The 14,715-nt window shown below is 55.3% G+C and overlaps 7 protein-coding genes and 1 non-coding gene across 8 annotated transcripts; 4 read left to right on the top strand and 4 right to left on the bottom strand.

Moving 5' to 3' along the window:
- Window positions 1–435: 435 nt before the first annotated feature.
- VDBG_15155 lies at window positions 436–507 on the top strand. The gene has a single exon. It is a non-coding gene; the product is annotated as a tRNA-Arg (tRNA).
- Window positions 508–637: 130 nt separating this feature from the next.
- VDBG_07276 (predicted protein) lies at window positions 638–2,970 on the bottom strand (the record flags this gene model as incomplete). The annotated part of the gene is made up of 5 exons (XM_003002659.1): window positions 638–1,091; window positions 1,168–1,737; window positions 1,788–2,418; window positions 2,490–2,817; window positions 2,893–2,970. The coding sequence occupies 5 exons, from the start codon at window positions 2,968–2,970 to the stop codon at window positions 638–640; spliced, it is 2,061 nt and encodes a 686-aa protein (XP_003002705.1).
- A 592-nt stretch (window positions 2,971–3,562) lies between these two features.
- VDBG_07275 (D-alanine aminotransferase) lies at window positions 3,563–4,809 on the top strand (the record flags this gene model as incomplete). Its single annotated transcript, XM_003002658.1, has 3 exons — window positions 3,563–3,652; window positions 3,706–3,810; window positions 3,992–4,809. The coding sequence occupies 3 exons, from the start codon at window positions 3,563–3,565 to the stop codon at window positions 4,703–4,705; spliced, it is 909 nt and encodes a 302-aa protein (XP_003002704.1).
- Window positions 4,810–5,306: 497 nt separating this feature from the next.
- VDBG_07274 (allantoate permease) lies at window positions 5,307–7,061 on the top strand (the record flags this gene model as incomplete). Its single annotated transcript, XM_003002657.1, has 5 exons — window positions 5,307–5,498; window positions 5,559–5,916; window positions 6,008–6,192; window positions 6,285–6,741; window positions 6,805–7,061. 5 exons carry the CDS (start codon window positions 5,307–5,309, stop codon window positions 7,059–7,061), a joined length of 1,449 nt encoding a protein of 482 aa, XP_003002703.1.
- A 349-nt stretch (window positions 7,062–7,410) lies between these two features.
- On the bottom strand, window positions 7,411–8,171 carry VDBG_07273 (conserved hypothetical protein; the record flags this gene model as incomplete). The annotated part of the gene is made up of 2 exons (XM_003002656.1): window positions 7,411–7,548; window positions 7,647–8,171. 2 exons carry the CDS (start codon window positions 8,169–8,171, stop codon window positions 7,411–7,413), a joined length of 663 nt encoding a protein of 220 aa, XP_003002702.1.
- Window positions 8,172–9,137: 966 nt separating this feature from the next.
- Window positions 9,138–10,522, bottom strand: VDBG_07272 (conserved hypothetical protein; the record flags this gene model as incomplete). Its single annotated transcript, XM_003002655.1, has 2 exons — window positions 9,138–10,006; window positions 10,087–10,522. The coding sequence occupies 2 exons, from the start codon at window positions 10,520–10,522 to the stop codon at window positions 9,138–9,140; spliced, it is 1,305 nt and encodes a 434-aa protein (XP_003002701.1).
- Window positions 10,523–11,705: 1,183 nt separating this feature from the next.
- On the top strand, window positions 11,706–13,023 carry VDBG_07271 (predicted protein; the record flags this gene model as incomplete). The annotated part of the gene is made up of 2 exons (XM_003002654.1): window positions 11,706–12,097; window positions 12,162–13,023. 2 exons carry the CDS (start codon window positions 11,706–11,708, stop codon window positions 13,021–13,023), a joined length of 1,254 nt encoding a protein of 417 aa, XP_003002700.1.
- Window positions 13,024–13,296: 273 nt separating this feature from the next.
- Window positions 13,297–14,659, bottom strand: VDBG_07270 (NAD dependent epimerase/dehydratase family protein; the record flags this gene model as incomplete). Its single annotated transcript, XM_003002653.1, has 3 exons — window positions 13,297–13,375; window positions 13,435–14,551; window positions 14,629–14,659. 3 exons carry the CDS (start codon window positions 14,657–14,659, stop codon window positions 13,297–13,299), a joined length of 1,227 nt encoding a protein of 408 aa, XP_003002699.1.
- Between the last annotated feature and the right edge of the window lie 56 nt (window positions 14,660–14,715).

The raw sequence follows: 14,715 nt of genomic DNA, 5'->3' as shown, positions 1-14,715 counted from the left end.
TCGGACTGTTGTGACAGGGGATCCGCCTGCAGTGGCCACGAGACATTTCGAAAGTTAAACATCATGCGGAAAATATCTCCTAAATGACTGCCACATGGCCTTTGGGATGGAATGACCCCGCTGTAGTTCACTACATTTTTCCCTGGGTGGGGAATTTCTGCCTGGTTGAACACTGGTTTCCGTGGGGAAGTCCCCGAGTCGGCAGGAACGTCTTCATCCCGTGATGATGCCTTTCGCTACAGCAACAAACCGAAGAAAATAGCTGAGACCAAGTATGGAACTGAAATTCGCTTTTGTACACGACAATATTTTCGGATTCCCGCGCCGCTCTTTTGAGGTGCTGTCGCCATCTGAGGGTCGTGGGGAGCCGTTTCATCACAGTCCACGAGTAAGTCTGCCATATAAAGTACGCGGGTTGCCGGCCAGGACAACCATCCTCCCGTGGCGCAATGGTAGCGCAGTGGATTTCTGATCCGAAGGCTGTGGGTTCGAGTCCCACCGGGAGGTCTTTCACCTTGAAAGAATCCTTTTTGCCTCTTTTTTTAACTTTCCAATTGTTGTTTTGGGGTGCGCGTCGCCAGCGCGCGACTGACCGACGTGTGCCGATGACATGGCCAGGACGGCACTGGTCGTGAGTCTACTCTCGTTGCTCGTACGGCCCCGTTTGCATCGGCTGCATCTCCTCCATGACGGCGCCATACCAAGCATTCAGTGCCTCGTCCATGTCCATGATGCCCCCGTCGAAGAACCCCGTAACCTGGTTCAAGTAGGTCTCCATTCCTTTGTCTTCAGCGAACAGCAGGCTCGAGCCGCCGTCGTAGCCCATGCTGCCTACAGACATGGAGTCGAGGGATTCGGGCCCCATGAATGACTCCTGGGGTGTGATTGCTGTGCGTGGCGGGGCCATCGATTCGGCGTAGACCTTGTTCCTCACAGCTTGGAGCAGGTCTTTGTACTTGTTGAGGCCTGTGAGTTTGAGTTGCGCAATGCCGCGCTCTAGCAAGTCAAGGCAGGTCGCTGTGTCGTTCCAGTGCCGATGTCTGCGGGTGGAAGTCGTTGGTCCAGCTTCTCTTGCCATAGCCATGGCCTGCCTGGGAGTACGAGGACTGTTGTTAGCTCTTTGTCTTTGTGCCGTGAGCATTATCTCGAAGTATCATGAGGACCTACCAATCACAGTAGAGTGCGGCCAAGCCTGCCAGGAGGATGGCATGGAGCTGTCTGAAGCAGCGGCAGACAGCCGAGATGCCATACCGAGCCTCAATCTTGGACCACTGGTGAATGGCGCTCGCTGCAGCCTTGGAACAGGTGGCGATCATGGGGCTTGAGGGCACCATAAACGTAGGACTCGGTCGGTTGAGCAGGAGCTGGAGGATACAGTACTCGATCTTCATCTCCGAGTACTCGCGGGAGGGCTTGAGATCTGCCTCATCAAGATGCTGCTTCCACTGCGTTAAGTCCCGCCGCGACTCGTCCGACATGGTACAAATCTGTTGGAATGACGTCGCGAGCGCCTTGCCATCGGGCCCCCTGCCGATGTAAATCGACTCTAGAATTCGACCCGATATCTGGCGGAGGCGTATCATTAGACTGAATGGCCTGACTGTGTGTTTGTGGTAGACCGGCGCAACTAGAGCCTCGGGGCCGCTCAGGGCATCGAAGCTCAGGGGCACTGGCATCAGCGCATGTATGGCGTGATCTCGTATTGAGAGGACGCGGCCTGTGACGATAGCTGCTTGTCTACATTGATGGTTAGTCTTGCACATGACACACATGGGTTCGTGCCTCACCTTTCTAAGTTGTAGGCACACCACCAGGTCCTATTACGAATTTCGAGTTCCTCGGCGCCGAATCCCCAGTCTGTGTTGTGGCGATGAAGGCCAGCTTCGATCGCGGCTGACATGATATATCTCGATAAGTGCCATAGGTCGTTGCAATCACTCCCTGCTGCCGAGTTGAGCATCCAGATGGTGAGCAGTATCACCGCCTGAATGCCAAACAAATCACGCGGATGGTCATGGAAGTCTTTAAAGAACCGAAGACTCGTTTGGAAATATGCCAGTGACTCATTCATGTCCATCAGGCTCTGGTACTCCTTATGGTCCTGAGACTCGCTGCTGGCAAGACCGAGGACGACAAAGACGACGAACTTGTCCGCTTCGCCGCACTTGCGATGGTCCTCGTAAATGGCACGGAACGTCCGCCGCAGGATTGGAAGCTGAAGTACAGGCCACCACGTGTGGACACGGGCGATATACTGCCTGAGCAGGAAACTTGCGACGGCCTGCGAAGGTAGAGAGGCCATCCGTTCCGAAGGAGGTTGCTCCAGGCTGTCTCCATATCGACCTGTCATGGCGGGGGCAACGAGATTAAGCTGCTTGAAAAAGATGCGAGCAAAAGTTGAGCCCGTTGCACTGCCGACTGCAATGAGACCTGGCATCAGCGACAGCCACGTGGAGGTCCTGGCAGGCGTCACGTCCTGGTTCACGTACCGTACTTGTCATCCGAGTGCCTATTTCGACCGCCAATGGCTAGGAACCCGACCTCCTCGGCTTCTTTCCCGACACCCACCCAAGGTGCTTGGCCGGCCCGCATAGGCGGGGGCGGGGCTGCTGGCATCGCGATCTGGGCCTCGCTGACCGTGATGGTCGTCTGGTTCACGGCTGCATTCTGACTCGCGATGGCCAGCTTGGCTTGTAGATCACGGATCTGAACCTGCAAGCTTCCTACGGTTGCGTAAGAGTATGCAACGAACTCGGTGATGTTGCAGTCCTCGCCCTGTTTCTCACATCGCATGCAACGAGGCACTCGCTGATCACACTATTGGTGAGGGTTAGCTCGTGGTCACCAGGGAGGGAAAAGTCCCACGTGGCTGCGACATGCTGGGCCACCTACTTTGACCTTCCGTGCATGGCATCGGCTGCATGCTTTCGAAAATGAAGGCTGGAAGCCTAGACTCCAGTCGATATCCATGGTCGATGGAATGTGGCGACTGGCCAGCTGGGGCGGTATCTGCCGTGAGAGGGCAGATGTCTAGGCGACATAAAACGACTGGGGGCTCGGACAAGACCGAGGGGCCGCAAGAAAACGACGAGACCCGTGGGATTGCGTGCTGATGCTCGTTGTAACCCCTCATTCTCAACTGTGCGCGAGTCAGGCCAGGGTAGCGTCAAGGAAACCATTGTCTTCGCGGGTGGTGTCGGAACACCTCGGAGGAGCGATACTTTGAAGATCGTGAGATAACGAATTGAGGATTTCCGAGCAGCTTCAATAGTGTTTGCAATAAGTTCTAGGTTGACGTGCGGATGCTCCTTCTAGACCTAGTGTCAAAGGTGGCTCATCTCTGCGAACATGGTGCCCTGTCTTTTCTTGGACAAGCTCCACAGCGTCGGTCTCAACCGAGTATGACGCAAGTGGTAGAGTATCGAACGAGTTCGGCGTCGCCCGTTCTCATCATACGCCTCTTCACTTTCATTATATTTCTCGAAGCCGCAGAGTGATTTTCCAGGAAGCACGCAATTATCACGGCTGAACAAGCGTTCCTCGGTCTGACTTGACAAAAGCGATGGGTTCATCAGACGAAACAGCATCTCACAGCATCAACGTTGCGTCAACACATGCGGTGGTGCCCAACTCGAAGAATGACTCAATCTTGGTATAAGAGAAAACACTCGAACGTAGTCGGCCCCAAAGCTGACCGTGATACAGGTCGGCATGCGTGATGGCATCACAGGGAAATTCTACTTGACTCCGAGAAAAGAGGCTGTAGTGTCGGTCTTTGACTCTAATTTTCTCGTCGGCGACGGCATCTGGGTGAGTTGTGATCTTCTTCCGACGGAACTTGCCTAACAATTTTTGAAAGGAGGGGATACGCGCAAACAGAGGGCGAATCCAGTTCGCACGCGAGCATATCAACCGCTTATTCCAATCAGCCAAAGCCATGTTCATGGATCTCGGCCTGACTAAGGGCGAATTGCTAGAATTATTGCACCAGACCCTTGACGCCAACGAAATGGGTGAGGAACCCCATGTCCATATTCGTCTGGTTGTCAGCCGTGGCCTCAAATCAACACCATACCAAAACCCACATGTCAACATCGGTTTGCCTCTTATCGTCATCATTCCCGAGGTCAAGGCGATCGATCCGGCGTCAAAGGTTCGCGGCCTGCGCCTCGCAACGACTTGGGTGCGCCGAGGCCCACCCGATGTCAAGGATGAACAGTGGAACCACATCTCCAAGGCCACAGATGTTCAGGCCTGCATCAGCGCGAACGTTATGAACGTAGATGAGGCACTGATGCTCGACCTTCGGGGGTTCGTGAAAACATGCAACTCGGTCAACTTCTTCATCATCCGAGGAGACGAGGTCTGGGCTCCGACAAAAGACAACCAGATGCAGGGTATCACGCGTCAAAAGACGATCGAAGTATGTCGTGCCAACGGGATCACGGTGCGAGAGCTGGATTTCAGCCTGACGGAGGTGTACGGAGCCGACGAGGCTTTCTGCACGGGGACTTTTCCATCTCAATTGCATGTCGTGGAAGTGGATGGGAGACAGATTGGAGACGGCAAGAGGGGCGTGATCACCGAGAGGATCCAGCAGCTTTATGCAGAGCTCGTGATTCAAGATGTGAGCAGAAGTCGGGACGAGATCACGGCGGAAGTCGAAGCAACACGGGATCTCAGGAACTTCAAATCCAAACTGTAGTTCACTTGTTTAAGGGCTGCAGAAAGGCTTTCATCGCACACAATCAATTATCTGCATTCACTTAGCTCGTTATGTTTCAACTGGTAAGGCAATGTGCCACGAAGAGCACAGAGGTAGATGGCGTGAGTTACCAATGCGATCGACTACCAAGGATGAGAACGCGACTGACTCTTCTTCCCCTTTGCGCTCTCTGGTTGGGAGCCCTGTCACGAAAGGCGATTGCTGTCCACAACATAAGCTCACGCTTGGTAAAAGAACACGAAGCGTGGTGCTGCTGAGCTGATGGCTCTCTCGGTACTGTCCGAGGTGACCCTCGGTGACGGCCGAAAAAAGGGGCCCATCTGTACCAGCCAACCGTCACGTCATCAGCTATCTTCACTTCTTGAGCTTCAACACCATCACGCAATTCGGCCCTCGACGAGCAATGCGATGTACAAAATGTGAGGAGCTCCTGGCACCAAAGGCTGCCATGAGATCCTGCAGATTGTGAGATTCACTCTGTGCAGAAGTGCGAGATTCAGCGCCAATCGTCCACATCTGATCCTCGCAATTGAATTTGAGCCGGCTCTGCCGCTATCAACCTTGCCTCCGAGCCAACGCCATGTCCTCCAACATCAGTGACATCATGTCATCGGAGAAGGAACCGAGAAACACCGACGCCGTGCTGGTCACGGACGACCAGGGCTCGACCGAGAGCTTGAGCAAAGCGCAAGCCAGTCGGCTTTTGCTCAAGACCGACCTGGTTGTGATGCCTCTGGCAATCCTTAGCATGACACTAGCTTTTCTCGACAAGGTATGCGACACGTATGATTCTCCCAAAACCCCCTGACCGGTCAAATTGACGGGGGTGCAGAACGCGCTTGGATATGCAGCCGTGTTCGGCTTGAGAGAAGACAACAACTTGGTGGGTCAGCAGTACAGTTGGCTGAGCAGCATCTTCTATTTCGGCTACCTGGCCATGGAGTTTCCCAACCTATGGCTGATGACCAAGCTTCCCATTGGAAAATATGTCGGAGTTTGCCTTGTTCTTTGGGGAGCGTCGCTTTGCTTCATGGCCTTGTGCCATAACTTTGCCGGCCTGGCGACGATCCGGTTCCTACTCGGCGTATTTGAGGCCGCCCTGCTGCCCTGCATGATGATCGTCAACTCCATGTGGTATCGGAAGGAGGAGCAGCCTCTGAGAACCGCATTCTGGTACAACACCTTCGCTGGTGTGTTTGGCGGCATTCTATCATACGCTATCGGCCAGATCGACGGGTCTCTAGCTACCTGGAAGGTGACTACACTTAGTCAAACTCTCAGAACATTTGTTAACTGGCAATCAGTACATCTTTATCATCTACGGCGCAGTTACGGTGCTCGCTGGAGGTCTTGTATTCTTCGCATTGCCCGATTCGCCCTCCAAAGCTTGGTTCTTCAACGAAACCGAGAAGAAACTTGCTCTTGTCCGTCTTGCCGAGAACCAGACGGGCATCGACTCTCACAAGGTGAGTCTCCCCCCAGGACTGTCGCTTTTCTCCATCTTTTGGGAAGGGCTCTACATGCCGCCGAGCAGTCCTTGCCTGACGCTCCGTTACAGACCTTCAGCGCAAAGCAGATTCTAGAGACGCTGCGCGATCCAAAGTGCTATTGCATCTGGGCCTGCGCTTTCGGCTACGCCATTGCCAACGCAGGCGTCACAAACTTCAACCCCCTGATCATCGCCGGCTACGGCTTCAGCAGGACGAAGACGGTCCTGATGGCCACGCCCCAGGCGGCCGTGGCCATGGTCAGCGGCGCCATACTGACGGCCATCACCTTCTGGGTGCCCAACGTGCGCTGCATCTTCTGGATCTTCTCGTCCCTGGTCGGCATGGCCGGTGCCGTCATGGTGCACTCGCTCGACGCCGGGACCCAGCGGAACGCATCTTTGGCCGGTGTCTACCTCATGGGCTTCTACAATGTCCCGTGGGTGTTCATGCTGAGTCTGTCGTCCTCCAACACGGCCGGAGCCACGAAAAAAAGTTTCATGGGCATCTCAATCGCCGTTGTTTATGGTATGTAGCCCTTGATCATCACATGGAGTCGAGTCACATCACTAATAAAGGGCGCCTCACCAGCGGTTGGCAACATTGTTGGTCCCCAGTTCTACCTGCAGCGGCAGGCTCCTCACTACCCACTCGGTATCGGCAGCATGCTGTGCGCTTTTGCACTGATGGCCTTTGCGGGAATCTCTTACTATTTTTTGTGCATCGCAGAGAACAAGAGGCGCGACTCGAAGTACGGCAAGCCACAGGATGATCTCCAGATTGGACTGGAAGCGGACAGGACGGACAGCACCGACCTCGAGAACCACAACTTTAGGTACACCTACTGAACAGTGTGTGAAATATTGGCATGGGATTGAGGCATATCCAGAATCTGGAATTCAACCAAAATCTTTCTTTAATGCAAGCTTTGCTCTATGTTTCTCTGTCCATATGTGACATTTTGCGCTTTGTGTGCGTCTCAGTCTCCATTGCAAGAGGCTCATGGTAAAAGAAAACCAACGACAAAAGAGAATACAATGTTCCCCAACTGGTGACTCGTCCTTGACTTACACGTACCAGCTCCGTATCGCACAGCGGCACGAATGACACAGCTTGCAAACGAGGAGCGGCTCTGCTAGATACCCCCCCTTCCCCCTTTACGCTGTTCACATTGACTCAAATCGTAATTGGCGCAGATCACGCGCGGAAGAGCTTCCAAAACCCCTTGCCTTGGAACGGATTGGCACCAGCACCGGGGACGGGTGCAGGTGGAGGTGCGAAGGCCGTCAAGTTGAAAACGTCAGGAGGTGGCATACCTCCACAGCTAGAAAGGGCCTGAAGCAAGGCACGTCAGCACATCAATGTATCGAAAGCCCGGAAGCACCACAGATTACTGCTTGCTATTTGTTCATAGGGGAAACAGTAATACTCACGTCGGCCATGTTCTGCATATTCTGCTTGATCCCGCCCGCAAAGTCAGCCTTCAGCGTGTCAACCGTCTTAAGATCCGCCGCCTTCTTAGCGGGGTCCCCACTTAGGCTGTTGGACAGGTTAAGCTCCTCGGTCTGGGCGTTGGCGACGATGGCGAGGCCCGCGATAGCCTTGTTGCCGGCGGGCGCGATGGCCTGATTCATTTTGCGCATCTCGATACCGCTGTTGACGAAGCCGAGGAGGTCCGTTTTGGCGGCCTGGAAGGCGGCTGCGTCGTTGGCGTTCAGGGCATTGCTGACTGCGGTTAGGGACAACACCTCGTTGTTCTGGTCGTCAATGTTGAGCTTGATGCCCTCGGCTAAGAGGACGGCCCGCTGGCACGCAGCGGAGCTTGCAGCTCCGAAACCTGCAGCTCCGAAGCCTGGGGCTCCGGGACCGGGGGCTGCGGAGCCAGAGGCTTGCTTCGAGGCGAGAGAGGCCGTGGCCGAGAAGACGGCGAGGAGAACCGGGATGGAAAGGCGAGCCATATTGGAAAGCGAAGGAGCTTGTGTGTGATATTCGCTAGGGAAAATTCGAACTGGAAAGGACTGATTTTGTTAAGGGCCGAGAAAAGAAGCGTCGACCGGCGACAGACGATATGTGTGAATAGGTACGTTTAGAATGAGAGACGGTTCAAAGTAGAGGTAGGTGAACCATGAAGGACCAGGAGCCTTTTAAACAATTTCAGGAGATCAGACGGCGCATCTGGTTATATTGCAATTCGACGGAAAACAAATAGCTTCCGGCATCTGAGAGCCTAATTTCACCAAGTAGTTGTTCTCGACTGTGCCGGCCAGGAGTCACATGTTACCCTACCAGACACCTGTTTTGAACGCTAAAAGACTTCACAACCAGATTGTCCGCCTGCCGGGTGGAACGCAGGGGACAACGAATGAAACGAGCGACTGATCAATGCTCGCCGAGCATCTTTTTGGTGGGTGTGGGGGATCTGAGGCTAGGTAGGAGCATCAGGGAGGGCACTTCATCCCTATATCCTTGGAATAATATGCAAGGCACCGAGACTTCCACCTAGCGGATGTGAACTGTCAAGCGTTGGAACTTCGTTCTGGTTGTGACCCGAGCGCCCAGGAGCTTCATCTCAAACTGATGCGATTCGTGAATTGGAGTTAGCTCTGCCGCTCGTGCCGGGCACGCGTTGAAAAACGTCAGGCATAAGTTCGGATGACCCGATCCCGCCCCCATCACAGTTCCCGCATCAGACCTCCTGCTCAATTGAGTTTCGCGACGCGAGCCATCCGTGCCATGTAGGTGCCGGCACTTCGGCACCTGTCATGAAAGACGACCACCATGACGTGGCCCGAGTCTCCTGAAGTCGCGTATTCATCGTGTCCAGAAATCTAGCAAAAAGTATCTCCTGCTTCTTGCCGTCAAAGCCGTCCGAACTCGTAGATGATAGTAAATTTCGAAACGAGCTCGCATGCTGATGAAGCAATTCAGGCATATGTTGCGATAATTCTCTTGCCAGCAGCCTCGCCGCTCAAGTAAGCACCAGCAACTGTGCCACACTCATCAAAGGGCGCGGCGTGCTCTCCGCTGAACCAGAGCCGGCGATCCGGGCAACCTCTCCTGAAGGTCAACACGTCCTCATCAGCTTCGTGCACTCCGACCTGGAAGTTGCAGTAGCTCGCATTGCCGTTGAGGTCATCTTTTAGCCATTTTGTGGCGAGTATTGCCTTGGGCCTGCAGTTGTCATTATCGGGGCTGTAGTTGGGAAGACGAGAATAGTATGGACGGAAAAAGTCATCCAGGAAGGAGTGCTCATCCTCTCGCGACATGTCAGATATGGCGTTGACGATGTGTCTGGCACAGTCGCCGTAAGTGTAGAAGAGAATCGTCGGGTGGTTGTTTGGCGATCTGAAGGTGGAAAGGTCCCAGATCTCCTGAGGCCAGCGTTGGGGGTTCGAGCCTTCGGCGTATTCCGGTGTCAGCCAGTTGGTATAGCAAGGGAAATCGTCCAACTCGGGCTGTACATTCCAGAAAACAGCAGGAAAGGTGATGAAGACTTTTTCGAGCTGGGAAAGCGATATGTTCTCAATGGCGGATGAGATGCGGGCCGGCAGTCGGGGCGTGAAAGCGTCTTGGTTTCGCTTGAGCCATCCCAGCGGCGTGGTGACGACAACCTCATCAAAAGCCAGAGAGTCTCCGTTTTTGGTACCGACATGGACTTTGCCGTCAGGCTCCCTTGCCTCGGACGAGGAAATCGAGTTGACGTAGGTGTTCAAGAGTATACGGGCACGGCTCTCGACGGGTTGAGCAATCTTGGCCAATATCTTTGAGTAGTTGGACTCGACAAACAGCTCCTCTGATGTTTGTTAGTGAGAAACAAACACATGCATGGGTGGGGAGAGATGAGGGCAGATCAAAGCGACGGCAGTCACGTACCTCCTCCGCAGCACTCCTCCATCCAAGCAAATTTGAGACTCTGACGCCACACCGGCTCGCCGATATAAGCTCCAAACATCTCGCTCATCTTGAGCAGAAGTGCCCGCTCATTTTCGTCAGAAAGCTTCTCCCTGGCCTGATCCCGAATAAAGTCATAGAGAGAAGCGTCGTTGTCAATGGTTGAAGTGCTTTTTTGCGCATCGGCGCTGAAGTTGAAAGCCTCTTCGATTATCTCCCACAATAGGGTCGACAATCGTTCCGTCGTGTCGGCAGGTACTGCACTGCCATTGGAATCGAATATGAGCTGCTTGTCGTTCCAGCTGTGCATAGGCGTTCCGGTCTCCTCGGCCAGGCGGGATATGGCGTGTGGCTCCGAATTCTCTGTTTGCGCGTGTATCCAGTTCGGCCCACTACGAAAAGGAGACAAAGTCAGCATGTAGGGGCTCTCGACAGGTTGTCCTAAGTGAGGGGCAAATAAGGCTCTCTGGGGTATCAGAGCTCACATATCGACTGTGTATCCGAGGCCATCTGATTGACAAATCTGTTCAATAGTCTCAGCCACGGCCCTGGCAACTCGTAAGGCTCGCGGTTAGCCGGGACGGGTGCCTTACCCTGCCTCCTATGCGGCCTCGAGCCTCGAGAATGGTAACCTGATAGCCTTCGGACAACAGCACATCAGCGCAGCGGAGGCCTGAAACACCCGCTCCGATGATTCCAATGTGAGGTTGCACAGCAGGGGGGGGTGGCCGTTGGCGGGGGCATGGTCGCCGAGTGTGCTATGGGGGGAGGGAGGGGAGTCAAGTCCGGAAGCGTGTCAGCGAGTAAGATGAGATGTTGGCGGCAGTTGATCAACGGTCCCGGGGGGTGGGCTTGTGTGTCGAGGAGGCGGAGGGTGGAATGGGTGGAAGGACTTCTTCAGCTCTATCTACCTTATGGGAAGAGCAAGCAGGGGCCGGTTTGAGGGGGGAGGAACGAGCGACTAGGGGATTGTTAGGGAAGGCATGAAAGGCTGAACGGCAAGCGCTGGTGGCTGGCCGTTTCCCTGTCGCTGGCTGCAGGAAGCTGCGCTGGATTGGGTGCGCCTGACAGGTTGCCCGAGGCGGAGCCTGTCAGTGTCGCGAGACGAGTCCAATTGTAAATACGCTTCAACGCCACAACGCACCAGGGCATGCACCCCCTTCGTCTTATCTAGACGACATAATGGGCCTTATGATCCTTCCGACCAGTGAACGAGCCGACCCGTCCCCAGTGATCTTCAGCCCGAATTCCCTCAACGAGCAGCACCCTGAAGACCCAGGACAACGGAGGCTCGTGGTACCCTTGGCGGGGAGGGGAAGGGGAAAACGCCCGCCATAAAGGCTACGAATCTGCCTCGCCACGGACACGCCAGACGAACGCCCCTTTCGCTTCACTATTGCTGAGGCTCTCACAACGACCATGTTCATCGGGCGTTCTTCTCGACAAACAGGATTCCGTTGCGTGCTTCTCTAGCCTTTGGACTGGCCGGTCTTCCGTTGTCGTTGGTGCAAAGTGGCGACCGCCTACCACATCGCATCCACCAGCGTGCGTCTTCGTGTCCGACTCGACATCGACCTTCTTTATCCAGCAATTGATCCATCATGAGTTTTGGTGTAGGAATCGGGGACGTTGTCCTCGTCTCGGGTCTAGCCTGGAAGTTGTTCAAAGCCTACAAGGATGCAAGCGAAGACTTCAAGCAGGTGTCGACCGACCTCATGTCGTTGCACGCCGTGTTGAGAGAGACGGAGGACTACCTCCAGGAGCATACCGACCTCGACACGTCGCGTATCAACCGCCTGCACATGCTGTGTGACGCGTGCAAACCCATTCTGGACGAATTAGAATCGCTCATCACAAGGTATGACAGCCTCGGCACCCAGGCACAGCGCACATGGGACCGCATGCGCTTCGGACTCCAGGAGCTGGCCGACCTTCGCTCGCGTCTCATCTCATCAACAACCATGTTGAGCGCATTCAACATTGCGCTGATCAAGTGAGAGCCCCTCATTCCTTCAGTGTCCTGTCCTCGGTTCCTTGCTGACGTCGATGCCCGCTAGCTCATCAACCATGAGGATCGAGAAGCGCCTGAACAAGTTTATGATGGAAGTCCAAGCCGGACTACGTGAGGGATCCGTCGTCACCGTCGAAGATGTGGTCGAGACGCTCGACTCGCCGCAGACCTGGAGTGAGCTCCGCAGAGAACTCGAAGACGTAGGGATCAGCGCGATGGTGGTCGAGGAGAACCGCGACTACATCGTGAAATGGATGAAGGAAGCCCTTGCTGACGGCTTACTCGACGAGTCCGTGCCTGACACTGAATCACCAAACCGCAAACCATCCGTCTCGAGCCGGTCCATCACGAGCAATAGCAGCAGCAGCCAGACGCTGTTTGGGCCGTTCAGCCCGGCTACGGATTCGGGGTACGGAAGTAACGGCGGCAGTCGCAGGCCGAGCACGATCACTCTGTGCGCCGCCAACGAGGACTTTGAGCAAAAGGTCCAGCTAAAGCGTACGAACAGCCTGCTGCCGACGCCAGAGGATGGCGAGGCACCCAACTGGCCGCTCGTCAAGCCGAAGCGACGTATGGCCGTAAGTCGGCTGCTGCAGAGAATCGTGGTCAAAGACACTGCCATTATTGAGGCTGCCAGCGATGGCAACCTGCAAAAGGTGGCCGACTTGATCCATGTGGGCATGGATGTCAACGCCAAAGATCGATGGGGCTGGACGGCCCTCAGTATGGCGGCATATGGAGGGTTCCCTGCCATCGCGAGACTTCTGCTCGATAACGGTGCCAACCTCGACAACGTGGATGTTGATGGCGATACGCCGATTGACCTTGCCGCCAACAGAGGCCATACTGACGTAGTTGTGCTGTTCGACGAAGAGAGGGCACTAATGCAGCTCAAGACCCTTTCGTGAGTGCATCAAGGCGAACGAAGAGCACTGTGGTGGATGAAATTCTTTGAGGCTCTTTGAGCTGCCGCAACTCATTTTTGAAGCAACGAAATAATGAGTATGGGTTTGGATATGAGGGTTGCAAGGATACGGAGTTATGGGTTAGATTTCATTGCGAACTACGTGGTTGGTGATACCCATTTGATCACAGAAAGTCATTTGGCTTCCTGAAATCGTCTCAGATGATCACGATATTAGCCTCGAATCAAAGACGTTCTTCTGCGCCGCATGACACCCTCAGTGAGTCTTGGGCAGAACCTTCTCAGCCTCCAGCTGCGCAAATACATCGGAGAAAGCCTTCCACGTGTCCTTGTAACTGGAAAATATGTCAGCACGAGCATTCATTCATCCCGGAAGTCTGAGTTGAGTACTCACCCAGTCCATCCAATCTCCCTCGCCTTGCTCATGCTGATGACGAGATCATAGGCCCGGCCCAGAATGAAAACCAAGAATCCCCAAGTCGCCTTCTCGAAAGCCTCTTTGTCGAGGCCCTCGCGCTCAGCCAGCCTCTCCCATGCCTCCTTGACATCGTCACGCTGGCTCCACTTGACGAGATCAGTCCTATACTCGAGGTTGCCCGGTTCGACCTTGCCCCTGAGACCCGACTCGGCCTCAAAGATGCTGAGGGGGGACGGGTCATTGAGCTTCTTCGAGCCGGCGTCCTCACCCTCGCCGACGAACTGGTCCTCCTTGACCTTGCTGCCGAACCGCCTCGCCAGCATGGGCCACATGTTCTGCCAGCTCTCGATATCGCCATTGACGACATTGAACGCCTCGTTGGCGGCCTTGGGTTCGAGGGCCGCCCACTCGCAAAACTCGGCGTGCAGTCTCGCGTCCGTGAACGAGTCAAAGCGCGTGTAGAACGTCTCGGACCCGGGGAACGCGAGGTCGCGGCCCATCTCCCTGTTGACGGCAGCGTACAGACCCAGCGCCGTGGCGAGGTTCATGAAGTTGCCCTTGGCCACGCCGATGACGTCGTTCGGGTACGTGACGGTCCAGGACGCGCCCTCGCCGCCGGACGAAGAGGCTGTTCGCGCACAGAAGGCCCGCAGCACGTCCTGTTGTCGGTAGTAAAAGTTGGGCGGGAATCGGCCCTCGTCGCGCAGCCAGGGGTCCGACTCGAGCATCGGGTTCTTGGGTGGGCCGAGGTGCACGCCGTACTGCTTGGCGCCCGTGACGAGAACAACGCGCTTGATGGACCGGGCGGCGCCGGTGCGCTCGAGCGCCGCGAGGAAGGACTCGAGCATGGCACCGTTGACATCCCAGGCCTTCTGCTCCGTGTCCTGCTCCAGGTAGGCGGCGAAGAAGACGTACTCGGCCTGGACGCCCTCGAGGCTCGCGGCCATGTCGTCGGCTGAGCCCGTCAGGTCGATCGACTTGTGCTGGGCATTGGCGGGGAAGGCACCCTTTTTAGAGCGCGAAAGGGCGTAGACTGTTTGCCACTGATCTGAGTTGTCGCCGAGGCGGTTGACGATCTCGCGGCCGAGGATACCTGGGGATCTGTCAGCTTCGGTACAGAGGGACCTTTTCAGTCTTTCCTTGAGAGACTGGGGCTTTAGGGTAGGTTACCAGTCGCGCCGGTAACGATTGCTGAAGGCATGATGCTGTGTGTGTGATGTGTCGTGTGATCAGATGGTGATGTCTGCTCGGCGATGG

Source organism: Verticillium alfalfae, genomic scaffold, assembly GCF_000150825.1.
Source record: "Verticillium alfalfae VaMs.102 supercont1.9 genomic scaffold, whole genome shotgun sequence".
In the NCBI taxonomy this organism is placed as follows: domain Eukaryota; kingdom Fungi; phylum Ascomycota; class Sordariomycetes; order Glomerellales; family Plectosphaerellaceae; genus Verticillium; species Verticillium alfalfae.
Note: the sequence above shows the minus strand (reverse complement) of the source record. Positions and strands in the feature narration are given on the sequence as shown.